We start from the raw sequence: 21,479 nt of genomic DNA, 5'->3' as shown, positions 1-21,479 counted from the left end.
AGTCTGCTCCACCTGTATAATAATAGTACCAGGACACCACAGGCTGCTTCCACTGTATTATAATAATGACAGGACACCACAGTCTTTTCCCCCTGTATAATAATAATGACAGGACACCACAGTCTTTTCCCCCTGTATAATAATAATGACAGGACACCACAGTCTTTTCCCCCTGTATAATAATAATGACAGGACACCACAGTCTTTTCCCCCTGTATAATAATAATGACAGGACACCACAGTCTTTTCCCCCTGTATTATAATAATGACAGGACACCACAGTCTTTTCCCCCTGTATAATAATAATTACAGGACACCACAGTCTTTTCCCCCTGTATAATAATAATGACAGGACACCACAGTCTTTTCCCCCTGTATAATAATAGTGCCAGGACACCACAGTCTTTTCCCCCTGTATTATAATAATGACAGGACACCACAGTCTTTTCCCCCTGTATAATAATAATTACAGGACACCACAGTCTTTTCCCCCTGTATAATAATAATGACAGGACACCACAGTCTTTTCCCCCTGTATAATAATAGTGCCAGGACACCACAGTCTGCTCCCCCTGTATAATAATAGTGCCAGGACACCACGGTCTGCTCCCCCTGTATACTAATAACAGAACACAGTCTGCTCCACCTGTATAATAATAGTACCAGGACACCACAGGCTGCTTCCACTGTATTATAATAATGACAGGACACCACAGTCTTTTCCCCCTGTATAATAATAATGACAGGACACCACAGTCTTTTCCCCCTGTATAATAATAATGACAGGACACCACAGTCTTTTCCCCCTGTATAATAATAATGACAGGACACCACAGTCTTTTCCCCCTGTATAATAATAATTACAGGACACCACAGTCTTTTCCCCCTGTATAATAATAATGACAGGACACCACAGTCTTTTCCCCCTGTATAATAATAATGACAGGACACCACAGTCTTTTCCCCCTGTATAATAATAATGACAGGACACCACAGTCTTTTCCCCCTGTATAATAATAGTGCCAGGACACCACAGTCTGCTCCCCCTGTATAATAATAGTGCCAGGACACCACGGTCTGCTCCCCCTGTATACTAATAACAGAACACAGTCTGCTCCACCTGTATAATAATAGTACCAGGACACCACAGGCTGCTTCCACTGTATTATAATAATGACAGGACACCACAGTCTTTTCCCCCTGTATAATAATAATGACAGGACACCACAGTCTTTTCCCCCTGTATAATAATAATGACAGGACACCACAGTCTTTTCCCCCTGTATAATAATAGTGCCAGGACACCACAGTCTGCTCCCCCTGTATAATAATAGTGCCAGGACACCACGGTCTGCTCCCCCTGTATACTAATAACAGAACACAGTCTGCTCCACCTGTATAATAATAGTACCAGGACACCACAGGCTGCTTCCACTGTATTATAATAATGACAGGACACCACAGTCTTTTCCCCCTGTATAATAATAATGACAGGACACCACAGTCTTTTCCCCCTGTATTATAATAATGACAGGACACCACAGTCTTTTCCCCCTGTATAATAATAGTGCCAGGACACCACAGTCTTTTCCCCCTGTATAATAATAATGACAGGACACCACAGTCTTTTCCCCCTGTATAATAATAATGACAGGACACCACAGTCTTTTCCCCCTGTATAATAATAATGACAGGACACCACAGTCTTTTCCCCCTGTATAATAATAATGACAGGACACCACAGTCTTTTCCCCCTGTATAATAATAATGACAGGACACCACAGTCTTTTCCCCCTGTATAATAATAATGACAGGACATCACAGTCTTTTCCCCCTGTATAATAATAATGACAGGACACCACAGTCTTTTCCCCCTGTATAATAATAATGACAGGACACCACAGTCTTTTCCCCCTGTATAATAATAATGACAGGACACCACAGTCTTTTCCCCCTGTATAATAATAATGACAGGACACCACAGTCTTTTCCCCCTGTATAATAATAATGACAGGACACCACAGTCTTTTCCCCCTGTATAATAATAATGACAGGACATCACAGTCTTTTCCCCCTGTATAATAATAATGACAGGACACCACAGTCTTTTCCCCCTGTATAATAATAATGACAGGACACCACAGTCTTTTCCCCCTGTATTATAATAATGACAGGACACCACAGTCTTTTCCCCCTGTATTATAATAATGACAGGACACCACAGTCTTTTCCCCCTGTATAATAATAATTACAGGACACCACAGTCTTTTCCCCCTGTATAATAATAATGACAGGACACCACAGTCTTTTCCCCCTGTATAATAATAGTGCCAGGACACCACAGTCTGCTCCCCCTGTATAATAATAGTGCCAGGACACCACGGTCTGCTCCCCCTGTATACTAATAACAGAACACAGTCTGCTCCACCTGTATAATAATAGTACCAGGACACCACAGGCTGCTTCCACTGTATTATAATAATGACAGGACACCACAGTCTTTTCCCCCTGTATAATAATAATGACAGGACACCACAGTCTTTTCCCCCTGTATTATAATAATGACAGGACACCACAGTCTTTTCCCCCTGTATAATAATAGTGCCAGGACACCACAGTCTTTTCCCCCTGTATAATAATAATGACAGGACACCACAGTCTTTTCCCCCTGTATAATAATAATGACAGGACACCACAGTCTTTTCCCCCTGTATAATAATAATGACAGGACACCACAGTCTTTTCCCCCTGTATAATAATAATGACAGGACATCACAGTCTTTTCCCCCTGTATAATAATAATGACAGGACACCACAGTCTTTTCCCCCTGTATAATAATAATGACAGGACACCACAGTCTTTTCCCCCTGTATTATAATAATGACAGGACACCACAGTCTTTTCCCCCTGTATAATAATAATGACAGGACACCACAGTCTTTTCCCCCTGTATAATAATAATGACAGGACACCACAGTCTTTTCCCCCTGTATAATAATAATGACAGGACACCACAGTCTTTTCCCCCTGTATAATAATAATGACAGGACATCACAGTCTTTTCCCCCTGTATAATAATAATGACAGGACACCACAGTCTTTTCCCCCTGTATAATAATAGTGCCAGGACACCACAGTCTTTTCCCCCTGTATAATAATAATGACAGGACACCACAGTCTTTTCCCCCTGTATAATAATAATGACAGGACACCACAGTCTTTTCCCCCTGTATTATAATAATGACAGGACATCACAGTCTTTTCCCCCTGTATTATAATAATGACAGGACACCACAGTCTTTTCCCCCTGTATTATAATAATGACAGGACATCACAGTCTTTTCCACCTGTATAATAATAATGACAGGACACCACAGTCTTTTCCCCCTGTATTATAATAATGACAGGACACCACAGTCTTTTCCCCCTGTATAATAATAATGACAGGACACCACAGTCTTTTCCCCCTGTATAATAATAATGACAGGACACCACAGTCTTTTCCCCCTGTATAATAATAATGACAGGACACCACAGTCTTTTCCCCCTGTATAATAATAATGACAGGACACCACAGTCTTTTCCCCCTGTATAATAATAATGACAGGACACCACAGTCTTTTCCCCCTGTATAATAATAATGACAGGACACCACAGTCTTTTCCCCCTGTATAATAATAATGACAGGACATCACAGTCTTTTCCCCCTGTATAATAATAATGACAGGACACCACAGTCTTTTCCCCCTGTATAATAATAGTGCCAGGACACCACAGTCTTTTCCCCCTGTATAATAATAATGACAGGACACCACAGTCTTTTCCCCCTGTATAATAATAATGACAGGACACCACAGTCTTTTCCCCCTGTATTATAATAATGACAGGACATCACAGTCTTTTCCCCCTGTATTATAATAATGACAGGACACCACAGTCTTTTCCCCCTGTATAATAATAATGAATACCATTACCTGCTCCCAGCCGCTCTCTTCCTGTAATAGAAAAAACGCCGCTATACATAACCACGCCCCTCTAATCTCCGTGTAGCTATGGCTACTGTCTGCCCCGCCCCTCTTATCATAGTGACCGCCCTCCTCTCATTCACCTCAGTGCGGTGATTGGCAGCAGCGAGTAGCCAATCAGGCGCAACAAAGTAGGAAGGACGTCCTGTAAAGCAGAGGCCACCGGCACCTGCCGCTCACAGCGTCATCACTAGGGTAACTGGAATATAGTCTAATGGTGTCCTCATGTATGGTGACCGGCGGCCATATTCTTATAGTCTACCAATCACAGAGCAGAGAGGGCGGGGCCACAGGGGCTTTAGCTGCCATTTTGTTATACATATTCCAGACACAGCCGGAGCCAGGTAACGCGTCCTGTATATATTATATTATTATATAGGGGGGAGGGAACCGTACAGTGATATATGAGGGGGAATAACACAGCTCCCGGCACACACTGATATGTGGTATTATTATTTTCTACTTCAGGGTCCATAGGGGGTCCACAGGGTTGACCTTGGGGTATAGCTGGATCTGGATCCACGGGCACCACGCAGTTAAAGCTTTGCTGCTCCCAGGATGCACTTGGGTCCATCCTCTATACCCCCGAGCCACAGGCACCTCAGTTTTAGTTGGTGCCCGGCCAGAGTCGGGTCACCCTGGCGCAGCTTTATTTTTATTTTTACAAAAGAAGAAAAGAAGAGTTTATTTCTTTATTTTTACTTCTTCTGAGCGGCAGCATCAGACTGTCCATCTGGATGTCCACGCTGCCGCTCCAACAGCCCCGCTGGCGCTGCGACACCAGTACTGATCTGGGGATCGCAGCGGGACCCCGGAGTCAGTACTAGCGTGGCTCCGGGACCTCCCACAGACTGCTGCCGGACACAAGGGGCCAGGTAAGCAGCGTGCAGCGCTTCGGGGAAGTGTAAATGTAGTCTTCATGCCGCCGGTCTCTGGGGACAGACCGGCGGCGGGCTCCCCCTTCTGTGGTATACCCCGCGTGACCGCTGGACCACCAGGGTGTAAGGCCGGCAGGGAACCGGCGTCCCTGGGGTTTCTTTACTAGCAGGGGAGGCAGCCTTCCCTGCTTGAGCGGCTCCTCCCCTCAGCCCAGCGCGCCTTCTCTCATGCGTGCTGGCGTCGCTGGGCTGTTCTAACTTGGCCACTCCTCCTCAGAGCTCTCTGGCGGCCATCTTCCCAGGCAGCAACGCAGAGCTCCCAGGCGGCTTCCAGTGGACCGGTCCCCCTGCGTACCTCTCCCCTGTTCAGGACAGTGTTCGCAGCGCTATAGCCCTCCCAGAAACTGAATCTGGGAGGTTGATTGTAGCTGAAGGTGCAGTGAATATAACTTCCTGCATGGTATGTGACTATTGCTAGTGCTGCTGTCTGTGCTTTTTCTACTTACTGTCAGCTTTTTACCTATCCCTTTCCTTCTCCTAAGGCCCGCAGGTGCGTGGGGGAGGGGTGTTCTTTCTGTATACCTCACTTATATAGATCTACGTATTTGTGAGGTCCGTCACATACAGCGGTGTGCTACTCAGTACCATATTGTGGGCTGTTTGTGTTGCATACTTGGGAGTGCGCAGGTGTTATACGCATTACCTCGTTTCGGTGATACATTTTTGCTGCAAAAAGTTTTGTGTCATGTCTGATGAGGAGAATGAGCTCTCCGTGGCTCCTGTGTTGTTTTCCTGCCGACGCTGTTCGGCAGGGGTTGACGGAGCGGATTTGTCTCAGGACGGTCTGTGCGGGGGCTGGTACCTGGTCCCTCTAAACCCCCGGTGGCGCAGGATCTTCCTTGGGCGATGTTTACGCAAGTGCTGGCGTCGATCGCGAACCGGCTTGCGGTCCCTTCTAGGGCGTTGCCCCAACCTACCATCCCCCGTTCCCCGAGTGTGACGCGTCTGGTGCAGTCTCCTCCCGGGTCTCAGACTGTGGGTCCTTATGCGGGATTGCCTGTATTCGTGCAATCTCCCACGGTGCCGCAGCAGTCGATGGTACCTTTTCAGGGGTATCCTCAAACAGTACCCCCTCCCTGGGTGGATGTCCTCTCCAGCTCTGTTCAGAGTCTGGCGGCTTCGTCATCGGCCTTTCAATCTATGTTGCACAGTGATTTGCCCCCACGGGTGTCCATTCGACCCGTTCCGGCTTCATTGGCGGCACAGTTCACGGACACGGACGTGTCTTCGGATGACGGGGAGATCCATGAAGACTCTGACTCGGATGCCGGGGCCCCGGAGGTGGAGGCTAAGTCCTTCATTAATGTACCGGCATTGGTTAGGGCGGTGCGGGCCATCCTTCATATAGAGGAGGATGCGCCGGCTCCCAGGTCGAAGTACCCTAATTTTAAAAAGGCCAAAGTAACTTTGACGGTTTTTCCCCTGTCCGACCAGTTAACGGATCATATGGCAGGGGCCTGGCAGTTGCCCAGCAAGAGATTCCAACCGCAGAAAAGGTTGGCTTCCAACTATCCCTTTCCTGAGGCTCATTGCAGGAAGTGGGAAACTCCGCCTGCGGTGGATTCCCACGTTACCCGCTTAATTAAAAGCGCTACGCTGCCTTTGCCGTCGATCTCCTCCCTGAAAGATCCCACAGACAGGAAGGTGGAGACTTGTTTAAAGTCTATCTACTCTCTCTCGGGGGCCGTGGCCCGTCCGTCCATGGCCATCTCTTGGGTGGCTAAGGCCATCGAGAGCTGGGCCAACGCTTTGGAGGATACCTTTCCGGAGGATGCTCCGGAGATCCAGAGAGCGTTGATAGGACAAATGAGGGATGCGGCTTCCTACATTGGGAAAGCATCGTTAGATGCAAACCTGCTGACCTCTCGAGTGTCGGCTGCAGCTGTGTCAGCGCGTCGGTCCTTGAGGCTGAGGTCTTGGAGAGCTGACGCAGACTCCAAAAAGGGCCTGGAGGCCTTACCTTTTAATGGGGAGTTGCTTTTTGGACAAAAAGTCTTGGACAAAATAGTGGATACTCTCGCTAAGTCTAAATCAGCCTTCCTTCCTTCGGCTTCTGTGCCTACCAAGGTACGGAGCTCTGCCTTTCGGTCCTTTCGGGTTCAGGGCAAGGCTAAAGGTCAGTCCTTCCCGAGGCAGTCGGTGACCAAGGCCGCTTCTAAGCCCAAGAAGCAGGCCTGGAGTGCCAGACGCCCTTCTTCCAAACAGGAAGATAAACCTTCTGCCTGATGGGATGGGCCTCCCTCTGGGGGACCCCAGAGTGGGAGGCCGACTTCTTCTGTTTGCCCAGTGCTGGCACAATACCACCACGGATTCCTGGGTTCGAGAAGTGGTCTCCCAGAGCTACGCCCTGTCTTTTCGGCACAGACCGCCCCACCAGTTATTCTGCACGAGTCCTTCTCAGGACAGGACCAAGGCGTTACAGATTCAGGAGGCTATAGCATCCTTGCTGAAAGCAGGGGTCATTGTTCCCGTTCCTCAATCACAACGAGGGGCGGGGTACTATTCGTCTCTGTTTCTGGTGCAGAAACCCAATGGTTCTCATCGCCCTATCCTCAGTTTGAACTCTCTGAACAAATTCCTCAGAGTTCCCAAATTCAGGATGGAAACGTTACGTTCCATCATTCTGGTGATGGAACCTGGGGATTACATGGTGTCCCTGGATATCCAGGACGCCTACCTCCATGTTCCGATAGCACCTTCGCACCAGCGGTATCTGAAGTTCGCTGTTCTTCAGCAACATTATCAGTTCAGGGCGCTACCCTTTGGCCTCTCCATGGCGCCGAGGGTGTTCACGAAGATTATGGCTGTCATGGCCGCACATCTTCAGAACCAGAATGTACGGCTGCTGCCGTATCTGGACGACCTCCTGTTGCTGGCGAGCTCCCCGGAGGTATTGCTTCAACATCTGCACCTGACGATCGCTTGCCTGCAAGCGCACGGGTGGCTGATAAATTGGAAAAAGTCCTCCTTGATTCCATCACAGCGGATGGTTCATTTGGGAGCCCTGCTGGATTCTCGTCAGCAACGGATCTTCCTGACTCCGGAGAAGGTCTCCTCCCTACAGCTGCGGATACCTGAGGTCTCCTTTCTACAGTTGCCTGAGCAGTTGCCGCTTGTCGGTACATTCGGCTATGAGAGTTCTGGGGTCCATGGTGTCGACATTCGACATGGTGGAATTTGCCCATTTCCATTCCCGGCCCCTGCAGGGGCTGATTCTATCAGAATGGAACGGGTTACCTCACCGGATCCGCTCTCAGAGGCTGGTGTTGTCCCCGGAGGTTCGGCAGTCTTTGGCTTGGTGGCTTCAGACAGCACATCTGGTCGAGAGGCGCCCCTTTTGGATCCCGGACTGGGTCCTGATCACGACGGATGCCAGTCTCCGGGGTTGGGGGGCAGTGACTGGCTCATTATCGATTCAGGGTCGTTGGTACGTGGAAGAAGCACTTCTCCCCATCAACATCCTGGAACTGCGGGCAGTATGCAGGGCCCTGCAGTCATCTGGCCCCGTTCTTCACGGAAGGGCGGTTCAGGTGCAGTCCGGCAAGGCCACCACGGTGGCGTATATCAACCACCAAGGAGGAACTCGCAGTCAGGCAGCGATGTCGGAGGTGTCTCGCATTCTTGCTTGGGCGGAGTGTCACATTCCAGCGATCTCGGCAGTCTTCATTCCCGGAGTCCTCAATTGGGAAGCGGACTTCCTCAGCCGTCACGACGTGCATCCCGGGGAATGGTCGCTTCATCCAGAGGTATTTCAGCTACTTGTGGACAGGTGGGGGCTGCCGGAGCTGGACTTGATGGCCTCCCGTCACAATCACAAGTTGCCCGTGTACGGGTCAAGGACAAGAGACGCAGGCGCCTGTCTGGTAGACGCACTGTCGGTGAAATGGACATTTCACCTGGCGTATCTGTTTCCTCCGATATCCCTGCTTCCTCGGGTTCTGCGGAAATTCAAGCAGGACGGCGGTACGCTCGTGCTGGTAGCTCCGGCGTGGCCCAGTCCTTGGTACTCCGATCTGAGGTGCCTCTCCATCGATGCTCCGTACCTTCTTCCTCAGCGTCAAGACCTATTGTCTCAAGGGCCCTGCCTTTACCCGGATCTGGGTCGGCTGTCTTTGACGGCGTGGCTCTTGAGACAGCCGTCTTAAGGTCTCGGGGTTTCTCCAGTTCGGTCATTGGTACCATGCTTAGGGCACGCAAGCCTGCTTCCGCACGGATTTACCATAGGGTGTGGCACACTTTCGGTGGTGTGAATCCAGAAGCTATGATCCTCAGGTGTTCCGGGGTTTCCAGAATCTTGGAGTTCCTTCAATCAGGTTTGGACCTCGGCTTACGCCTTGCCTCTCTGAAGGTTCATGTGTCTGCTTTGTCCGTGTGGTTTCAACGACGGATTGCTACACTGCCAGATGTTCACACCTTTTTTCAGGGTGTTCTCCGGATCCAGCCTCCCTTCATGCTAGGGATGTGCAGGCTCGGATAGGTTCGAGTTTGCACGTGGAGTTCGGATTTTTCCCTCCAAAAAAACGGAACTCAGAACGAGGCAAAACGTCATCTTACATGGACGAACATCATCATTCCTGGTCTTTTGTCCAGGAATGATGATGTTCGTCCATGTAAGATGACGTTTTGCCTCGTTCTGAGTTCCGTTTTTTTGGAGGGAAAAATCCGAACTCCACGTGCAAACTCGAACCTATCCGAGCCTGCACATCCCTACTTCATGCCTCCGGTGGCTCCTTGGGACTTGGCGGTGGTGCTACGGGTCTTGCAGGGTCCTCCTTTTGAGCCGCTTGAGTTGGTGGAACTCAAGTGGCTGACATTTAAGTCCGTTTTTCTCCTGGCAATTGCTTCTGCCAGGAGGGTGTCAGAATTGGGGGCGCTTTCCTGTCGCCCTCCTTTTCTGATTTTTCACCAGGACAGAGCGGTGCTCCGCACTCGTCCTGAGTTTTTGCCCAAAGTGGTTTCCAAGTTCCACATTAATCAGGAACTTGTTGTGCCAGCTTTTCAGTCACCTGATCTTTCAGCTGGTGAGGCTTCCTTAGATGTAGTCCTGGAGCTTAGAATCTATGTGGACCGGACTGCTTTGGTTAGAAAATCTGATTCATTGTCCTCTTCGGTTTTCACAAGAGGGGTTGGCCTGCCAACAAACAAACGTTAGCCTGTTGGCTTCGTTCCGTTATTTGTGAGGCTTATGCACAGGAGGGTTTACCTGTGCCAGCCTCTGTTAAGGCTCATTCCACTCGTTCTGTGGGTCCCTCTTGGGCTGCTAGACGTGGCGCCTCTGCTGTTCAGCTGTGTAAGGTGGCCACTTGGTCTTCAATTCAAACGTTTTTGAGGTTCTATGCGTTTGACACCTTCAACTCTCAGGATGCATCCTTCGGGCGCCGGGTGCTCCTTTCAGCACAGGAGCGTCTCCGCCCTTAGTTGAACTGCTTTGGGACATCCCCAAGGTCAACCCTGTGGACCCTGAAGTAAAAAACAAGAGATATGGTAAGAACTTACCTTTGTTATCTCTGTTTCTACGAAGTCCATAGGGTCCACAGGGCGCCCACCCTGACGCACCTGGCTTCATATGGGCTGTGTGGCTGGTCACCGGTTTTCCGTCTCCCATTTCTGTGAGTATGGTTTCTTGTGTGTTCCAGTCTTCCTTCTCTCTGTTTAGTCTCCTCCTCCGGCCTTGGCTGCTTACCAACTGAGGTGCCTGTGGCTCGGGGGCGGGGTATAGAGGAGGACGCACCCAAGTGCATCCTGGGAGCAGCAAAGCTTTAACTGCGTGGTGCCCGTGGATCCAGATCCAGCTATACCCCAAGGTCAACTCTGTGGACCCTATGGACTTCATAGAAACAGATAACAAAGGTAAGTTCTTACCATATCTCTTGTTATATAGGGGAGAGGGGACCATACAGTGATATATGAGGGGGAATAACACAGCTCCAGGCACACACTGATATGTGGTATTATTATTATATAGGGGAGAGGGGACCGTACAGTAATATATGAGGGGGAATAACAGCTCCCAGCACACACTGATATGTGGGGACCGTACAGTGATATATGAGGGAATAACACAGCTCCCAGCACACACTGATATGTGGTATTATTATTATGTAGGGGGGAGGGGACCGTACAGTGATATATGAGGGGGAATAACACAGCTCCCAGGACACACTGATATGTGGTAATATTATTATATAGGGGAGAGGGGACCGTATAGTGATATATGAGGGGGGAATAGCACAGCTTCTAGCACACACTGATATGTTGGATTATTATATAGGGGGAGAGGGGACTGTACAGTGATATATGAGGGAATAACACAGCTCCCAGCACACACTGATATGTGGTATTATTATTATGTAGGGGGAAGGGACTGTACAGTGATAAATGAGGGGGGATAACACAGCTCTCAGCACACACTGATATGTGGTATTATTATTATATAGGGGAGAGGGGACCGAACAGTGATATACGAGGGGGAATAACACAGCTCCCAGCATACACTGATATGGGTATTATTATTATGTAGGGGGAAGGGACTGTACAGTGATAAATGAGGGGGTATAACACAGCTCTCAGCACACACTGATATGTGGTATTATTATTATATAGGAGGAGGGGACAGTACAGTGATATATGAGGGGGAATAACACAGCTCCCAGCACACACTGATGTGTGGTATTATTATATAGGGGAGAGGGGACTGTACAGTGATATATGAGGGGGGATAACACAGCTCCCAGCACACATTGATATGTGGTATTATTATTATATAGGGGAGAGGAGACCGTACAGTGATATATGAGGGGGAATAACACAGCTCCCAGTACATACGGATATGTGGTATTATTATTATTATATAGGGGAGGGGACTGTACAGTGATATATGAGGGGGAATAGCTCCCAGCATACACTGATGTGTGGTATTATTATTATATATGGTAGAGGGGACTGTACAGTACACATACATTTTCAAATTTTTCTACTCTTTGCATTTTATCACTCCAAAAATGACATGTCATTATTGGGCAAGTTACGGTATTTAAAAAATTCGTATTGAAAAATAAATCCTTAAGGAGACTCCTGAATTTTTCCTTTATATAGGGATTTTCCCCAACTGTTTACCTGCTTAGGAGGTGATCATAACTAATTCGCAAAAAATGTTGTTATGTAGAATTTACACCCGTGAAAAACGCATCTAATAGGATTCCGCAATAAGTATATATTTGCACCATAATCCATTTTTCATGAAAATGAAGCATATCGTGTCTAATTGAATTCTCCTCTTAATGTGATTGTGGCCATGAAAATCTAAAATGTTCTGGAATGATATAACAAAAGCTATAAATAATAATTCTCTTTAATTCATCCCTTTGTAACAAAATTAAAGTTGAGCAATTTGAATAAAAACAGGTGTCTGGGAGGAAGAATGCTCCTGGGGCATTGCCGTTTTATATTTCCGGATCTAAACTGCAAAGAATTATCAGCCGGCTAATTCTAGCCATCAGCCGCCAGTTGTGGTGGTTTGTCCTTTAGCAACATAGGATTGTGTGACTGCATCTGAGGCGCCTTATGTTGCTGGATCTGAGAAACACTGACCAGATCTCCATAGCTCTGGGAGGAGGGCTTACTGGTCACATGGTGTTTCCTATATGAGTATGTGACATGTACTCTGATATTTATTGTAAATAATATATTTCATTCCTAGATAATTCAGCTGTAAGGAAGCAGAGAGTCTATACTAGACTTCACGTGAGACTCCTGTATAATTCATTGAGGATGGACAAGGACAAGAGTCACATGACTGAGAGAATAATAGATCTCACCCTGGAGATCATCTACCTGCTGACTGGGGAGGTGAAAGGATCTGGGAATGTCACAGTAACATCACTTATATGTATAGTAATAATACAGAGTTATGACTGGGGAAGTGAGGGGGTCTGGGAGTGTCACAGTGACATCACTTATATTTATATTTAGTAATAATACAGGGACATGACTGGGGAGGTGAGGGTATCTGGGAGTGTCACTGTGACATCACTTATATCTATAGTAATAATACAGGGACATGACTGGGGAGGTGAGAGGATCTGGGAGTGTCACAGTGACATCACTTATATCTATAGTAATAATACAGGGACATGACTGGGGAGGTGAGGGGATCTGGGAGTGTCACATATCTATAGTAATAATACAGGGACATGACTGGGGAGGTGAGGGGGATATGGTACTGTCACAGTGACATCACTTATATCTATAGTAATAATACAGAGACATGACTGGGGAGGTGAGGGGGTCTGAGAGTGTCACAGTGACATCACTTTTACCTATAGTAATAATACAGGGACATGACTGGGGAGGTGAGGGGATCTGGAGTGTCACAGTGACATCACTTATATCTATAGTAATAATACAGGTACATGAATGGGGAGGTGAGGGGATCTGGGAGTGTCACAGTGACATCACTTATAGCTATAGTAATAATACAGAGACATAACTGGGGAGCTAAAGTGATCTGTTACTGTCACAGTGACATAATTTATATCTATAGTTATAAGACAGGGATATGTCTGGGGAGTTGAAGGGATCTGGGAGTGTCACAGTAACATCACATATCTATAGTAATAATACAGAGACATGACTGGTGAGGTGAGGGGATCTGGGGGTGTCACAGTGACATCACATCTATAGTAATAATATAGAGACATACATATTATCAGTGCCTCAGTCCTCACAGGAACTGGGATATATTACATTGCTCACTGTATCTTGTTTAGTTTCTTTTCTATCGCTGTAATAAAGATGGCAGGAGATGTGCTATATTCTGTCCACTTTCCTATATATGGTCAACAGTTACAGAATAAGGGTTTTATTTGTAAGACTGACCTTTCTTGCATATTGTGAACTAATGACACTTCAATAAAAACCTCCATGAGTATAATTTTAACCTTTTATTGATATCTTGTATCTTGTTTAGTTTCTTTTCTATCGCTGTAATAAAGATGGCAGGAGATGTGCTATATTCTGTCCACTTTCCTATATATGGTCAACAGTTACAGAATAAGGGTTTTATTTGTAAGACTGACCTTTCTTGCATATTGTGAACTAATGACACTTCAATAAAAACCTCCATGAGTATAATTTTAACCTTTTATTGATATCTTTCCCAATAAACAGGATTACACATTAGTGAAGAAGACATACAGTGAGTGTTAGACACCTAGCAGCCGTCCCCATGTGTCAGGAGGACTGAGCAGGTCCCAGAGCCCCATCACGGTGCCTCCACCTCACTCACTGATACATGAGAGACACAATGACCAGACGATTCTGGAAATCACCAACAAGATCATTCAGCTGCTGACTGGAGAGGTGACTGCTGGGAATGGAACATTATACAGTAACACCAGGGGATGTGTCTGGGTGATGAGACTGCTGGGAATGGGACATTATACAGTAACACCAGGGGATGTGTCTGGGTGATGACTGGAGAGGTGACTGCTGGGAATGGGACATTATACAGTAACACCAGGGGATGTGTCTGGGTGATGACTGGAGAGGTGACTGTTGGGAATGGGACATTATACAGTAACAGCAGGGGATGTGTCTGGGTGATGACTGGAGAGGTGAATGCTGGGAATGGGACATTATACAGTAACACCAGAGGATGTGTCTGGGTGATGACTGGAGAGGTGAATGCTGGGAATGGGACATTATATAGTAACACCAGGTGATGACAGGAGAGGTGACTGCTGGGAAGGGGACATTATACAGTAACACCAGGGGATGTGTCTGGGTGATGACTGTATCATTCTGTATATCAAGTTTCTATAAGGTGTCAGGATGTCACTGTCCATGTCTCCATACAGGAGGGGGAGTATATAGAAGAATATAGGGATCTGTACAGGGACGTGATAATGGAGAATCACCGGCCCCTCACATCACTTGGTAAGAGGAGACTGGCATGTATTGTACAGGGGAGAGCAGGTATGGGGGCCCCTATATACACACATCATCTGATAATCACATATATACAGTGTACTCAGTCACTGTGTGTCTCCTACAGATGGACCCAGTAAAATAAATACCCCAGAGAGATGTCCCCGTCCACTTTATACACACATCATCTGATAATCACATATATACAATGTACTCAGTCACTGTGTCTCCTACAGATGGACCCAGTAACAGATATAACCCAGAGAGATGTCCCCATCCTCTTTATTCACAGGATTGTACAGAGGAGAATCACAGGACCCCACAGGAGCATCAGGTAGGTGGGATTTAGGGTCTCACTATATACCACAGTGACTGTCACTATATGATCTGTGTAGAAATTGTGTGTCTTATTAACTAGATTTCTTTTACTTATTGTGAATTAATTAAATCTGGCATATTTTAACTGTTATTTTCTGGTTTTGTGCGTTACTTAGGGTGAAAGGCTGTGTAAAATAAATATAGAACATATAGAGGAAGAAGAAGAGATGTTTGTGACTGATATAAAGGCAGAAGATATAGAGGGAGAAGAAGAGACATATGTGACTGATATGAAGGCAGAAGATACAGAGGGGGAAGAAGAGACGTATGTGACTGATATGAAGGCAGAAGATATAGAGGGAGAAGAAGAGACGTATGTGACTGATATGAAGGCAGAAGATATAGAGGGAGCAGAAGAGACGTATGTGACTGATATAAAGGCAGAAGATATAGAGGGAGAAGAAGAGACATATGTGACTGATATAAAGGCAGAAGATATAGAGGGAGAAGAGACACATGTGACTGATATGAAGGCAGAAGATATAGAGGGAGAAGAAGAGACGTATGTGACTGATATGAAGGCAGAAGATATAGAGGGAGAAGAGACGTATGTGACTGATATGAAGGCAGAAGATATAGAGGGAGAAGAAGAGATGTCTGTGACTGATATAAAGGCAGAAAATATAGAGGGAGAAGAGACATATGTGACTGATATAAAGGCAGAAGATACAGAGGGAGAAGAAGAGACGTATGTGAGGGGTGGTCTGCAGTGTAAGGAAGAGGAAATCCCTACAGATATTAACACAGGTGAGAAAAAACACTTATTACAGAACACTGTCACATATTTTCCTTGCTTAATAACTACAATAATTTATTTTTCTACACCCTCTTCTGTCAATACAGACTAATGAGGGAAATGTATCTGTCCACTTGCGGAGTCAGAAGCCATCAGCCCCTATTAAAATGCTGCTCTCCTCCTCACATCATGTTACCAGCCCAGAGATCTTACCAGTCTCCTCCCCACACTCTCTGGTGTATCTCATACATCAGGAGCCATCAGCCCCTATTATATTCCTGCTCTCCCCCTCACATCATGTCACTGTGTGTTACCAGCCCAGAGATCTGACCAGTCTCCTCCTCACACCATCTGGTGTATCTCATACATCAGGAGCCATCAGCCTCTATTATACTCCTGCTCTCCCCCTCACATCATGGCACTGTGTGTTACCAGCCCAGAGATCTGACCAGTCTCCTCCCCACACTCTCTAGTGTATCTCATACATCAGGAGCCATCAGCCCCTATTATACTCCTGCTCTCCTCCTCACATCATGTCACTGTGTGTTACCAGCCCAGATATCTGACCAGTCTCCTCCCCACACTCTCTGGTGTATCTCATACATCAGGAGCCATCAGCCCCTATTATACTCCTGCTCTCCTCCTCACATCATGTCACTGTGTGTTACCAGCCCAGTGATCTGACCAGTCTCCTCCCCACACTCTCTGGTGTATCTCATACACCAGGAGCCATCAGTCCCTATTAGACTCCTGTTATCTATCATTTAAACATTTTAGAAGGCAACACTTTATTGTGTGTTATGGTAGTAATACCATAACAATACAGTACATCACACTAAGTGGTACCTAAAGCAGTTGCCATGTCAGAAGTAACCCACACAGTGTACCTGAGAGGGGGCAGCAGCCCACACCCCAAGTACTGATGGATGTCAGTCACTGCAAACACCCCCTGTATGCCCATCCAGTGACACAACTCTCAGGTGCAATGTTCTTCAGAAGTGTGAGGGGATCCATAATCCAGCAGCCTAACACCACCAAGGCCTGGTCTTCTTCCCTCTGTACCATCCTGTAATACTGTCCTGCTCCACTCTCCAGTATCTCCTTTTAGGAGCCTAAACTCCACACACCAGAGGACGTTACACAGTACTGATCCCCAACCCCCTCCTGTCCTGTCCTTGTAATACAGCTCAGTGCCCACAATGTAGGTGTACACCCCTGTGCAGGAAACTCATTAGTGTGTTCCCTGGTATTGGGTAGTCCTGCAGGGGGGCTGGGTGTGATGTACACTCCCCCTGATTACTAGTTACCCCCTGTGGTGTGAGTGCCTTAGTGTCTGAGAGTTACCGGGATAGAACAATGGGCTCAGAGGATTGGTAATGAGGAGGGGGATCTATGACAATGATGGGTCTCTCCTCTAGTTATCTCCTCGTACTAATGTGTGCCATCCTGCACCCTCCAGCAGTTCTTTCCTCCCTGTCTCAGAGACAGACAGAGGACACGGCCAGAGATAGACTTCCTCTAATACCTTTCATATGTCACCTGGCAATGTTACATATACACAACATGACAGCCTAATTGTACACATTACTACTATACACCCCTTATGTGCTGTCTATACCCCTCACCCACAGTGTATGCTGTACATTACTACTATACACCCCCTTATGTGCTGTCTATACCCCTCACCCACAGTGTATGCTGCACATTACTACTATAGACCCCTTATGTGCTGTCTATACACCTCACCCACAGTATATGCTGCACATTACTGCTATACACCCCTTATGTGCTGTCTATACCCCTCACCCACAGTATATGCTGCACATTACTACTATACACCACCTTATTTGCTGTCTATACCCCTCACCTACAGTGTATGCTGCACATTACTACAATACACCCCCTTATGTGCTGTCTATAACTCTCACCCACAGTATATGCTGCACATTACTAATATACACCCCTTATGTGCTGTCTATACCCCTCACCCACAGTGTATGCTGCACATTACTACTATACACCCCCTTATGTGCTGTCTATACCCCTCACCCACAGTATATGCTGCACATTACTACTATACACCCCTTATGTGCTGTCTATACCCCTCACCCACAGTATATGCTGCACATTACTACTATACACCCCCTTATGTGCTGTCTATACCCCTCACCCACAGTATATGCTGCACATTACTACTATACACCCCTTATGTGCTGTCTATACCCCTCACCTACAGTATATGCTGCACATTACTACTATACACCCCTTATGTGCTGTCTATACCCCTCACCCACAGTATATGCTGCACATTACTACTATACACCCCCTTATGTGCTGTTTATACCCCTCACCCACAGTATATGCTGCACATTACTATTATACACCCCTTGTGCTGTATATACCCCTCACCCACAGTATATGCTGTACATTACTACTATACACCCCCTTATGTGCTGCCTATACCCTTCACCCACAGTATATGCTGCACATTACTACTATACACCCATTATGTGCTGTATATACCCCTCACCCACAGTATATGCTGCACATTACTACTATACACCCCCTTATGTGCTGTCTATACCCCTCACCCACAGTATATGCTGCACATTACTATTATACACCCCTTATGTGCTGTCTATACCCCTCACCCACAGTATATGCTGTACATTACTACTATACACCCCTTTATGTGCTGTCTATACCCCTCACCCACAGTATATGCTGTACAACACTACTACTATACACCCCCTTATGTGCTGTGTATACCCCTCATCCACAGTATATGCTGCACATTACTAATATACACCCCCTTATGTGCTGTCTATACCCCTCATCCACAGTATATGCTACACAGTACTACTATACACCCCCTTGTGTGCTGTCTGTACCCCTCACTCACAGTATATGCTGCACATTACTACTATACACCCCGTTATGTGCTGTCTATACCCCTCACCCACAGTATATTCTGCACATTACTACTATACACCCCATTCTACCCCTCACCCACAGTATATGCTGCACATTACTACTATACATCCCCTTATGTGCTGTCTATACCCCTCACCTACAGTATATGCTGCACATTACTATTATATACCCTCTTATGTGCTGCCTATACCCCTCACCCACAGTATATGCTGCACATTACTACTATACTATCCATTATACCCCTCACCCACAGCATATGCTGCACATTACTACTATTCACCTCCTTATGTGCTGTCTATACCCCTCACCTACAGTATATGCTGCACATTACTATTATATACCCTCTTATGTGCTGCCTATACCCCTCACCCACAGTATATGCTGCACATTACTACTATACACTCCATTATACCCCTCACCCACAGCATATGCTGCACATTACTACTATTCACCTCCTTATGTGCTGTCTATACCCCTCACCCACAATATATTCTGCATATTAGATCTATACACCCCCTTATGTGCTGCCTATACCCCTCACCCACATTATATGCTGCACATTGCCACTATACCATCCCTTAGGTGCTGTCTATACCCCTCACCCTCAGTATATGCTACACAAATGTACAAACCATGAAATATCCAATGCCAGCTGACGAGGGCTGTCATTGCTGGGTTATGTAATTCTCTTTATATTTTAAGACAAGTCGTCTTTGTTATTTTGTAACTGTATCTTATTTACAATCTGGAAAAAGAAACAAAACCACTAAATATCAAGAACTTAGTAATAGCAATGCTATCCATACACTTTATTTTATTTCCTACAGATGGACGCACAATAAAGAATACCTCAGAAAGAGATCTCATTTTGTGTTTACATTTTAAAAAAGAAGACAACATCAGACAGGGTTCTTCAGGAGACTTCCCCATTACTCAGTATTTGCATCCAGAACGTCACAGTGCAGATATATCATCTGGTCCCTCTAATCATGAGAAATGTTCCCCTGATACCTCCAATATTGCTACACACAGTACAGCTCACAGAGGTGATAAAAACTTTTTCTGTTCTGAATGTGGGAAATTTTTCACAAGGAAAACAAGTCTTGTTACACATCAAAGATATCACACAGGGGAGAAACCATTTCCATGCTCTGAGTGTGGGAAATGTTTCACAAGGAAAACAAGTCTTGTTACACATCAGAGATGTCACACAGGGGAGAAACCATTTCCATGTTCTGAGTGTGGGAAATGTTTTACAGCAAAAGCAAATCTTGTTACACATCACAGAACTCACACAGGGGAAAGACCGTTTCTATGCTCTGAGTGTGGGAAATGGTTTACACAGAAGTCATATCTTGTTACACATCAGAGAACTCACACAGGGGATAAACCTTTTCCATGCTCTGAGTGTGGGAAATGTTTAAGAAAGAAATCAGATCTTGTTACACATCAGAGATGTCACACAGGGGAGAAGCCATTTCCATGCTCGGAGTGTGGGAAATGTTTTTCACAGACATCAAATCTTATTACACATCAAATAAAACATAAAAAAAAAACATGAGCTGAAAGACATAAAACATAATACTTTTAAATAATTCAAATGCTTAAATTTATTTGGGCTAATCTTTTGTGTTTTGAGTACCAGCAATTGTAGAATGGACAATACACAGCGTCATCAGTAGACTAAACATTGGTACATTTTCCATCCAACAATCAACCTGTAATAAAAGAGAAGTATATATTTCACAATCATGTACAACAGAAGGAAACAGACATTGCAAAGAACAGGGAGGGAAAGATGTTTTTGTGTTGCTAACCGAAAGCAAATAGTCCTCAGTCTCCTTAAACTCTAACCAAGAGATCCATGTGGTGATATATTCCCAATGTCAGTCCATCGTGGAGTACATCACATCTTCCATCTGATGTTATACGTATGTGATGTAATGAGTTGCTGTAATTGTCATTACCTGTGTGTGATGGGGATCAGTAAGGCATAGATTATAGTAGCACACTGCCTGTTATATACTCACACACACACAGTGCTATGTATGTCCTTTCATTACTCTGCATTTCATTCCACTGACCAATAGGCTCAGATGTAGTCATGTGTCTTATCAGCCAGACTATTTCTTACCATTCAGTATTAGGGGGCAGCTAGCTGAGGGGGGCAACTAACTGTGGTAATACACAAAGTGTGCAACAATTAAGTGGGTTTTCTAAGCAAGTTAAAAAAAAAAAAACAGTGTAACAAATATTAAACACCATCTGTGACCAGATAATTTCATATTCAAACCTGACATTTATGTCCTGTCCTACAAATTTCACCTTTTAATCCAAAATCAACATGTTTTAAAAATTGATTGTTGTAATATCACTCCATGGTATCTTCTCTAAGGCTATTACATCCGTCACTCTCCCTGTATGTCACCCCTCTGTACACATTGCCTCCTCATTACTCTACTCCCCTCTTATATACACACATGAGCTTTTTCCTATATCACTCCATGGTATCTTCTCTAAGGCTATTACATCCGTCACTC

At 45.9% G+C, this 21,479-nt stretch overlaps 1 protein-coding gene and 1 pseudogene across 1 annotated transcript in view; both read left to right on the top strand.

The window, feature by feature from the left end:
* The first annotated feature begins 4,356 nt into the window (after nt 1–4,356).
* LOC148436374 (oocyte zinc finger protein XlCOF29-like) lies at nt 4,357–15,390 on the top strand (annotated as a pseudogene).
* Nucleotides 15,133–21,479, top strand: part of LOC148436370 (uncharacterized) — a 231,278-nt gene continuing 224,931 nt past the window's right edge. Inside the window, exons 1-2 of the mRNA XM_088464985.1 lie at nt 15,133–15,225; nt 15,386–15,968. Coding sequence (XP_088321111.1) covers nt 15,437–15,968 — 532 coding nt within the window. The 5' untranslated portion in view covers nt 15,133–15,225; nt 15,386–15,436. The remainder of the gene's footprint in view (nt 15,226–15,385; nt 15,969–21,479) is intronic.

This window comes from Taudactylus pleione, unplaced genomic scaffold (genome assembly GCF_031769625.1).
Source record: "Taudactylus pleione unplaced genomic scaffold, aTauple2 ptg001781l, whole genome shotgun sequence".
NCBI lineage: Eukaryota > Metazoa > Chordata > Amphibia > Anura > Myobatrachidae > Taudactylus > Taudactylus pleione.
This window is presented reverse-complemented; position numbering and strand designations above follow the sequence as displayed.